This window comes from Neomonachus schauinslandi, chromosome 10 (genome assembly GCF_002201575.2).
Source record: "Neomonachus schauinslandi chromosome 10, ASM220157v2, whole genome shotgun sequence".
Taxonomy (NCBI): Eukaryota; Metazoa; Chordata; class Mammalia; order Carnivora; family Phocidae; genus Neomonachus; species Neomonachus schauinslandi.
In genome coordinates, this window is record NC_058412.1 from 138,077,218 (window position 1) to 138,087,542 (window position 10,325).

The 10,325-nt window shown below is 62.3% G+C and overlaps 1 protein-coding gene across 1 annotated transcript in view; it reads left to right on the forward strand.

Moving 5' to 3' along the window:
• The window catches only part of DNAJC5 (DnaJ heat shock protein family (Hsp40) member C5), a 26,287-nt gene extending 23,140 nt beyond the window's left edge, over positions 1–3,147 (forward strand). The window contains exons 2-3 of the mRNA XM_021677824.2: positions 141–312; positions 696–3,147. Coding sequence (XP_021533499.1) covers positions 141–312; positions 696–799 — 276 coding nt within the window. The 3' untranslated portion in view covers positions 800–3,147. The remainder of the gene's footprint in view (positions 1–140; positions 313–695) is intronic.
• Positions 3,148–10,325: the final 7,178 nt, after the last annotated feature.

Here is a 10,325-nt window from a genome sequence, read left to right on the forward strand (position 1 = left end):
GCCTCAGCCCCCCCCCCCGCAGGGCCCGCCCCGCCCCCGCGTCTCAGCCTCCGCCCCCGCCGAGTCTCAGCCCCCGCCCCCGAGTCTCAGCCCCACCCCCGCCGAGTCTCAGCGCCCCGCCCACCCTCCATCCCGCGCAGGTGCTGTTTGCCGTGTGCGGCGTGCTCAGCTGCTGCTACTGCTGCTGCTGCCTGTGCTGCTGCTTCAACTGCTGCTGCGGCCGCTGCAAGCCGCGGGCGCCCGCCGGCCCCGACCCCGGCGTCTACGTGTCCCCCGAGGACCTGGAGGCGCAGCTGCAGTGCGACGAGCGGGGTGAGTGCCGGCGGCCCCGGGGCGCGGCGGGGCGGGGCGGGCCCTGAACCCTGTCGCCCGTCTCGTCAAACAGGCGGGCACTGACACTGCGGGCGTGTCCGCGCCGGCGGCGGGGACTGCGGTGCGGACGTGGACGCCGGAGCGAGAAGCGGACGCGGCCCGCGCGCCCGAGCAGGTGGGGAGGGACCGAGGGCCGGTGGCGACCTGAGGCGCCGGAGGAGGCGTGTGCTGGGGGGCGGTCCGCAGGTAGCCTCGCCCCTCCGGCCTCCGAGCCCAGCCCGCGGAGCGGCGGCGACGGAGCAGGGACAGCGTCGCCGGGGCGCTCTGGGCCCGGGGCACGGCCGCCGCCCTCACACGACGAGTGCCGTGTGCTTGCTTTGCAGAGGCCGCAGACTCGCCCATCGTCGTACAGCCGGCGTCCGCCACAGAGACCACCCAGCTCACGGCCGACTCCCACCCCAGCTACCACACCGACGGGTTCAACTAAGTCCAGGAGCAGCTGCGACGGAGGACAGCTCGGCCCCCGGCCACTTCACCCTTAGAACCACGGAGCGTAGTCCCAGAGATGGGGAGGGGGGCAGCTGCCGGCCCACCGGGGCCCTTCCCACCTCTGCGCCCGCCCGCCCGTCGCCCCCACACGTGAAGTGCGTCGCATGCAGTATTTAAAGCAGTTAGCTACGGTCTTCTTCTTCTTCTTCTTCTGTTTCCTCCTTTTTTAATAGCATGTATGGGGTTCTGTTCCATGTCTGTGTTGTGGACGTGCGGCGGCGTGACCGCGTTAACCGGACGGCGGAGCCTCCTGGGGCTTTCCACTCGCCGCTCCGACCTCGGCTGCGTGGTGCCTCCCGGCGGGGCGGGCTGCGCGGGAGTGGGTGTGTCAGCCCCCCCGAGTCTCAGCCCCCCCCCTCGAGTCTCAGCACACTCCTTTCCCGTGTGTCGGTGGGGGCCGGAGGCAGGTGCTGCCCGGCGGGAGCTGGGGGGTCTGACGCCACCCCGTGCTCTCCAGCTGTGCGCACACAGGCAGAGCCTCTGGACGCAGTGTCGGGAAGGAGCTGCTGCGCCCTCCCTTTGCCCGGTCCCCTCGGCGTTTCCGTGCTGTTGGTTTGTGCGGGTCTGTTTGCCGTGGTTGCTTGGCCTTGTGGCCGGGTTTTTCCCATGGGTAGGTTTGTTGTGGAAAGTGTGGGAGGCTCTACTGACCCCAAGACCACGTTTTCTACCTGGGTGCAGCCTCGGTCTCCATGTCACATGGTCCTGTGAGCATGCTCCCTCGCCAGGCTGTGGGAGGTGGTTCTTCCACGCTCCCACACGTCCCCAGGCCACGAGCTGGATTGATGGGGCCACATTCCTCCACCTCCTCTCCCCTTCGGCCACCCTCCACATTCCTTCAGGCCCCCCTGGCCGCCTGGTGGTCCTTTCTGGACCTCTAAGCACCACAAATGGTAGCAGTGGCTCAGTGTGCTGTTGTTAGAGGGGCTGACCGTCCAGGTTGCTGGTGGAGCGTGGCTGAGCAGCCCTGGGAAGCACACGTGGGGAGCACAGCCCTCTTCTCTGTGCTGTCCAGGGCTCCTACCCACCCCACTGTCCATCATCGCCTGTGCCCTTCAGTCACCGTTGATGGTTCAGGCAGAGCTAGAGACGCCAGGTTCCTGGAGGAAGGATCAGCTGGACCAAAGGCACAGCCTGGTGCCCTTGGGTTGTGAGCCTGCAGCCTGACCGTGGAGCCCCCCACTCCCCGTTGTCTTGAGCAGCACCTTCTGTGAACTGTTGGAAGTCAGTCTTTCTTGTCTGTGTCCCAGAACTTGTGGGTGGTGCCCCTGCTGCAGGAGACAAGGAAACGGGTTATGATGTGCCCATGCTGGCCCAGAGTTCACAGTGGCCCCCACACCCCCAGCAGCCCTGGATGTGCTGTGGCTCCCTGTTGGACCTGCACAGGTCACCGGAGACCCAAGTGGTTTCCGCAGAGGGCAGCAGCGTTCCGCTGCTGAATGTCTCCCGTGTGTCCAGTAGGTGAAGAACAAGGACGACGATGTCGGCTGACGCACCAGAGCATGTTCCTGATGCCCACGGTTTCCACCACCGCCTGCCCCCCACCCCGCGCACCTGCTGGGCCTCGGCCCTTGTCTGCCCACTCACAGCTGTGCCGAGAGCAGGTTCTTGTTGGCCGGAAGGGGCCGGAGGGGCAGCAGTGTCCGTGCAGAACGTGGACAGGCTCTGAGCGCAGTGCTGACTGAGGCCTGCTCTGGCCGGGCTGGTGCAGTCGCAGCCGCTCCCAGGTCCTTGGGCAGGTGTTTGGTCCCCCCCCCCCTTTTTTGGGGGGGGGGGTTTGGTTTTGGTTCATTAAAATGATCATGAAGACATTCAGTGAGAGGAAAAATACACACTGTGATCTTAAATTAGAAATAATTTGCTAAAATCAGACATCATGAAAGGTTAAGGAATCCATTGACACCCTCCCCCCCTTCCCCCCGGCACAAGGGAGGAGGTAAGACCACAGGGCCAGTCCCAACACAGCAACAAGAACGCAGCCTTTGTGATGTTTCTGAAAATTACTTTCTGAGCTGTTTTTCGCTGGAATGGTCAAGAACCAAGTTCAAAGCTGGGACTTCAGGTAGCAAGCCTCCCCCCTGTGGGGACCACTGCAACTCCGTGGTCAGGAAACCTCAAGGCCCACCACATGTGTCCGAGCGAGTCCTTGACGGCATCTTCCACTTGACAGAACGTGAAGCTCCACTGGGGACCAGGGTGCTGGGAGAGGGGCAGGTCTGGAAGGTTGTTGAACCCAGGCTCCTGTAGAATTTGTAAAAACTAAATAAATCATGACAGTGATGATAACAATCCTTAAGATGGTGGTAATGATTGCCTAAGGCCCAGGGGCCCCAGGATCCAGATGGGGGCCTAGAACTCTCCCCGCCTGGCCCCGAAGGCATTTCCACCTGGTGATTCCCAAGCGGAGCCCCTTCAAAGTCGGCTGGCTGTACTCACTGTCAGTCCTGGTTGCGTTTCCCTTTTTCTTGAGTGGTCTGTGTATTTCCCTGGTGAGCAGAGTTGCTGAGTCTGGAGGCGTGCCCCGTTCACTGGCCACGTGGGGGCGACCCCCTGCCCACCGCGCAGCAGTGAGAGCACCCGGGTCCTCACTCTGAGGCTGCCCGGAGCTGGGGCCACGTGCGGCCAGGGAGTGCTGAAGCCCATCCCGTGTCACAAAGTGTGGGGCTCGCCTCAGGGGGCCCCCAGAGCAGCCGGTGGCCGGCAGGAAGCACGGGAGGGCCCTGCGGGGTGTCTGCTGGTGTCTGCTGCCGTGTACGTTTCTGTTCCTGCTCAGTGATGTGGTTGGTCTTCTCTCGTCTTCCCTTTGGCTTTCTTCTACTTTTAAACTGCTTTAGATATTACTGCTCAGTGTGTGTGAGCCTTCCTAGTTCCCCGGTCAGTGCTGCGGGGGAAGAAGCTGCAGTGTGCTGTGCTTAGAGCAGGTGGCCTTTCCACACTGTTGGCCACCTGGCGTGGCCACGAGGCTCCTGCTCGGGGAGAGGTCGTGTCAGGACTGTCGCTGTGCGTTCTGACTGTAGATGGGCCGATCGGGTGAGCTCGTGCTGGAGGAGTGCCCACTGGTGCAGCTGGTGGTCTGGGGAGACGCGTGGCCTCCCAGCACCTGGCCCTTGGGGTTGAGGCCGCCAGCAAGTGGGGTGGGCGCCGGCACGCAGGCAGAGCTCGGGGGCCCTGCCCGTCCTTCCCTGGCTCTCAGCGTAGCCCCGCAGAGGGACGGGTGTGAGTATGGAGAGAGCGGCTGATCTCCTTCCTTTCTCAACATGCTGATCTGTGAGCCCATGTGACACAGGACCGCCCTGTTTGTTCTTGTTACTTTGGTTGTGAATCCTCCTGTGGAATTGGCAGAAGCTACACTTGTCCTGCCCCTGCGAGCACGGTTGGCATTGTCTGTGCTGTAGGTGTTGGCAGTGGCTGTCCCTGTGTGTGTACGTACACGTGTACCCCACAGCGGGTGTGCCTGTTGCTGTCCAGCGGTCGGCTCCAGGACGGCCTTGGGTTTCTTGGGGAGTCGGCTCGAGAACAGGGTCCTGGTGGCAGGCTCCTTTGCTGGGTGCGCAGAAGTAAATGCCGACCCCGGTGCGTGTGTAGGATTTTTGTGGACGGCCGGCCGCGGTGCCTGCCTGCACTGGGGTGACCGCATGCTGCCAGCAGCACCTTCTCCGGGGAAGGGCGCCGGGGCCGCCGAGGGGCGACTGTCCCAAGTGACACGCTCGTCCCTGGGGGCGCACCCGGCGTGCTCACCTGGCCTCCAGGGGCGTGTCCTTTTGCGACATCTAGGAGGCTGGAAACCCTTCCCTCCCTTGAAACATTAAAACCAATTTTCTGAGCATCAGAAAAGTCATGACAAAGGGCATTCTAAAGGGGACTCTGTCCTGACCGCAGGTCTGCCTTGGGAGGGGTCCACTGGGAAGGAGGGGGGGCCACACAATGCCATCCTGCAGGAAGGGGCTGGGTTCAGGGGCCTACAGGCAGTAGCTTTTGGTAGATTTTGTTTCCCTAGAAAATGGGACAATGTTTCAAGCTAAGTGAGGGGAGGCAGTTTGCACTGAAATAAATAAATATATGTGTGTGTGTGTGTGTGTGTATACACACACACACACACATCGTTTTAAAATACTAAACGCAAATGCATGGCAAGCAACTGTCCGTGCGCGCTGGTTTCTGGTTTCTTCCTGTTGCTGGAATCCCGCAACGCTAGGTGGGTGTACCTCTGACCTTGACTCCCATGTGCACCCCTGAGGGCCAGGCTGGAGGGTTAGGATGGTTCCTTGGTGATCTCCATCTCGTATGTCTGAATGTTGACCTTAAGGTAAAGATAACTGTTGTAAAATAAATGTTTTCACTGCAAACCAGGCATGTGTCTCATTCAATGACCCCCGCAGAGTCCTTTTGAAATGGGGGGGTCGTGCACAGAGGGGCAGGGGTCTCACTCCCGCCTGCCTGGCCCAAGTGTGGACAAACGCCCCTCCTAGGTTCTCTTTTCACCTCCATCGTCTAAATACCCCAAGTGGAGGGGTGCCTGGGTGGCTCAGTCGTTAAAGCATCTGCCTTCGGCTCAGGTCATGATCCCGGAGTCCTGGGATCAAGCCCCATATCGGGCTGCCTGCTCGGCAGGAAGCCTGCTTCTCCCTCTCCCACTCCCCCTGCTTGTGTCTCTCTCTCTCAAATAAATGAAATCTTAAAAAAAAATACCCCAAGTGGAGTGAGGAAAGGGTCCTGTAAGCCCGGGGTGGCTTGGACTGTGGGTTCTGCAGCCCTCCCGGGACAGGTCCTTGCTTCCGCTCCCCCCCTCCTATCCACCTATCGTTACCTCCTCCTACCACCTCAGCCCGGAACCATCCCTGCCGCCCACACGGGCATCACCTTCCATCCTCCTGCATGAAATAAGGCCGCCGGGCTGCAGGGATCTGGAACAGCACTCCGGTCTGAGCCTGAGCCCTCGGCTACGCAGCAGGCCTGCCCTCAGCTCGTAGCACAAGGTAGACGAAGGGTGACGGCGGGGTCCCTCACGCCTGGGCCTGTGCTCCGTGCGGAGCCTTGTCCACCCTGTGGAGGAGGGCTTCCTGGGGTGGTCCCACTGCCTGCTCCACCCAGGGCATCAGTGTGGGGTACACTCGCGTTCTCATGGCTGGACACGATTGTCGTGTCTGCCGGGGTCACATCCATGCCAGCGATGAGCTGGGACTGCATCCCAGCATCTCCCTGGGAGGGCCAGATGGGAGGATGGTCGTGACGCCCAGGGGATTCTGAGAGCTGAGCAGGGCCTGGCCGGGGACTCTGCAGCTCACAGCCGGGGGTTTCTGGCCCCACTAAAACCACTTCTGTGCCTCTCTTTTCTCTTCCCTGAGATAAATGTCTAGTCGTGGACTCTTGCAGGAAGTGCTGTCCCTGCCTCAGGGCATGTGTGTCCCTGGGGGTTCTGCACACACTGGGGTGGGTGGGGCCTGACCCTGGCCTTAGGTGGGGGAGGACACCTAGACCCAGGGGGCCCCATGGGTGTGACCACGTGGCCCAGGCCACAGGTGCCACTTTCCACACCGTTTCAGCAGCTGTCCCTCTCATACCTGGGACCCCCTGGGGTCAGGGTGCTGGCTCTTCGGTTCCCTTGACTGAACTCAGGGCAAGACAGAAATAGTTTGAAAAAAAGCAGCATAAAAGTACTAAGAATGATGTAACAAGCACCTTGAAGGAAACCCTTCATCTAGGACATAGGGACTAGTGTGACTTGGATCTTCCATGAAGGAGAGAATGGCCTACAGTGAAGACCTGCATGTCCCTCCCCTCCCCAGTGTCCCCTCCAGCCGGCCGGTGTCAGCATCCACAGATCCTAGTTCATTCCTGATTTTATTGATCTCTAAAGTCTTGCATAAAGAGTACTACACTGTACTGGGTCAGTATGAATTTTCATTTCGCATAGGTTTTTCCAAGCAATCGCCCCCCATCTAGGTCTAGTTTATTCGGCTGCTGTACAGCATCATCCTGGGAATTGAGGGCAGGTGCTTGCTGGCCCTGCTCATTGAGGACATGGGTTTTCAGTTCTTTGCCGCTGACTAGGGCTGGGCTGCCGTGGGGTGTCCCCAGGGCACAGGCGCCCCCAGACTGCCTTGGTGGCTGGCTGTCCACAGAGTGGGAAGGCCCCTCCTCTCCTCAGGCTTCTCAGACCTTGCTCTCTACGGGAATCTCACAGGGAAATAGGAACTAACACCAAGCCTTAATTAATGATGGGCATTCAGGGTGGTGGGCGCCGGGACCTCGCTCCTCCCCCAGACCCAGGGCCCCAACACCTGTACCCCTGATCTAGGGGACCGTGGGCGGGGGGCTGAATGGCATTACGGGGAGATTCCCGAAGTCCACACCCCCACGGCCAGTCTGGGAACTCTGGGCTCCTGGTGGAGGTCATGGTCGCCATGTGCGTACGTGGGTCCTAGGTGCGCGGCCCCCTCCCGCTCCCCACCTACCACGAGGAGCACGACCAGGAAACGGTAAGCCACGCGGGGCAGGTGTTGGGGCGCGGGGGGGCGTGGCTTGCCAGGAGAGGTGGGGGGCTTGCCCGCCGCCGCGAGCCCCGTCACCATTTGAAACCACTTACGACACAAGCTAGAGGGGGTGCACGGGGCGCGGCGGGGGCAGGGGTCTTGGGACCCAGGGCACCAAGGCCATGCGCGGACTTCCTCTGGCTCAACACGGCCACGGCTGCCACTCCCCGAGAGACCCTCGCGCGGCCCCGGGGGCCCCCGGCGCCGAGACCAGCGCGGGCAGGACGCGGGAGGCGGGCCGCCGGGTCTGGAGGCGTCCCCGGCCCCGAGCCGGAGGGGAAGGCCCCGGCAGGAAGGACCCGCCAAGTCGCGGACACCGGGCTCTCTCTTACTTCAAAGGGACCCTCTGCTCCTACTCAGACCCTGCTCAGCACCCCGGTACCCCACCCCCTCTCCGCACAACTCCCGGGGTCTCCGAGGCCGCGGCCCCCTCCACCCTTGCCCGCTCACCCCCGTGAGGGCCCCTCTCCGTCCAGGCTCCTGGTCCCGGGCCCACCGGGTCGTGGTCGGGGCGCTCCCTCGGCGGCTCTGCCCGCGCCCGGACTCAGGGGCGCAGTGGGGGGCGCAGTGGGGGGCGGGGGAGATCCGGGAGGGTCAGGGCCGGCGCTAGCTCCACCCCGGCCACTCGAGGCTGGGGCGGATCTTGGGCCCCCGCTGGAAGCAGGGTGGTGACCAGAGGAGCCTGAGGACCTGCGCCCGGAGCCAGGCCCACCGGCCCACAAGCCGACCCCGGATGTGTCACTCCTGAAGTCGGTGTAGCTCCCACCCCAGCCCTTCCCCTGGCCCCAGCCTGTGGCGGTCGAAGAGTGGGTCCCCGTGCACCTTCATGTGTGAATTACCCCATTCTTGCTCTTCTAACCCAAGCCCAGCCCAAATCCACCCGCTCACCCCTGCCCTGCCCCTTCGAACCTCTGAATCTCCTGCTCAGACCAAACCCCCAGCTCCATCTTGGTGAGCCCGAAAGTCCCCAGCCTCCTGTGTTGTCTCTGACCACCTCCTGCCCTCTTCCCAGGATTCACCCTGGAGCATTTGGGGTCCAGGAATCTGGGCATCTTCCAGGATGCGTCTGGGCTCCAGGCGGCCCCTGCTGAGGCCCCAGGAGGGTTGGAGTCTTTCCCCAGGCCATGCCAGGCCCCAGCCCCTACTGATGACAGCCTGCTTGACCTGCTCCACTCAGCATGACAACCATATGTGCCCAGCGCTGGGTCTGGGGCCCCATCTCCTGGCTGGGGCGCACCTGAGCTTCCCTTCCCGCTTTATGGCGGCCGCTGCTGGGGAAAGGGGTAGCACCTCACGGGCTGACGAACCTGAGATTGACCCTGGAGACACCATTCTCAGGCTAGACAGTCCTGGAGGCACTGCCCAGGGATGGTGGGTGAAGCCCTCAGCAGGTGGGTGCATCGTGGGAGCTTCTGGACTAGGTATAGGGTAGTCTGCACCCCCCCCACCTCTCCCCCTATCAAGCTCTCAGGGTATGTCCAGGCTGTAGCTCCATCTTCCCAGCTCCCCTCAACTTCTCCCCCAGGCGCCTGCCCCGCCCCTCCCCCCAGCCTCTGCTGGGCCCCAGAGGAGCCCAGATGCCCAGAAAGGCAGCCCAAGGGCCACCTGGCTCCCAGCCCCCAGTCAGTCCGCCGGAGAGTTTCCTAGGGATGGGCTTGTCCATCCCTGGAGAGCAAGGCCCAAGCCTTCTCCCCAGACTGGAATCCCTTGATGTATCTAGTAAGCTGTGTTGAGTGTTACCCCAGGAGGGTCTTGGACCTTGGTTCTGGTCCTATCTCTGGGACTAGGAGGCTCCCAGGGGCTGGAGGCATTGCTCCCTTTCATTGGCATCCTGAAACCCCTCTCCCTGTGCTGTTTGGAAAGTGACCCACTTCTACCACCGCCACAGGGGCCTGGCAGGAAATGGGCTCAAGAAGTCCCCTAGCCTGTGGCCTAACGTCCCCAAGCTGCCTTGCATGAGCGGACTACAGCCTGAGGGGGCAGATCCTCTGGTTCAGGCCTCCTGCCTCCCAATTTTGCCCTAGGCCCCCAGTGTTGTCCTCCCCCAGGGGCTGGTGGCCGAGTTGGATGGGGGCAGCTGGGCCCTTTCCTTTCAGCTGCATCTGAGTGCCACAGCATGTGAGATGTGTGTGTGTGTGTTGGTACATGCATGTGCATGTGTGGGTTTGGTTTATCTCGGGGATCTGGTCAGCGCCTAGCTGGACTCTGGGGAGGCCTCCAGGGAATGACCTAGCCCCTCCCTGGCCCCTGATTAACTGTCCCTTATCTGGGAAGACCTGGTTTGACAGAAAGGCATCTTCCTAGCCTCAGGGCCCCAGCACCCCTCCTAAGCAGGGCCCGGCCAGGTTCCCAGCACACAGCACGAGAATGGCAGAGTAAGTGGGGGCTCTGGAACATGGGAGAGGGGTCCACTCACCAGCTTGGGCAGGAGAAGCCCCTCCTGCTGATCTCTGGGCCCTGTGATGATTCTCTGCCCCTGGTGTCTGGCCACCCCTTGGACAAGCCTCTTGCCTTTATCTGCCTGCCCTTGGCCTGGCCCCCACCCAGTGACTTCCTGTCCCCGCCCCCACAACAAGCTTTTCCATGACATGGCCTTTGGTGAGGGGGGGGACCAAGGAGACCAGGAGGGCAGGAAAGAGGCAAGACACAGGTCTGGACAACAGAGGGGTAGGGAGACTGGGGGTGCCTGACAGCCCATCCCCAGCAGCCCAGAGGTCTGCCTCATGGACACCCTACCCAGGCAGGCCTGCCACAGACAGGCTGTCTGGAGGAAGCCAGAGAAGCCTGCCTTTGTCCTCGACCCCAGAAGCAATGAAGACAGGGCTGGAGGTGGGTTTCTGGCCCTGAACAGCATGGCTGGCCCACGGACGCTGTGTGGCCATCTCCCCTAAAAGTGGGGCTCTTGCCAGTGGTAGGGACCAAGGCTTCACTCCC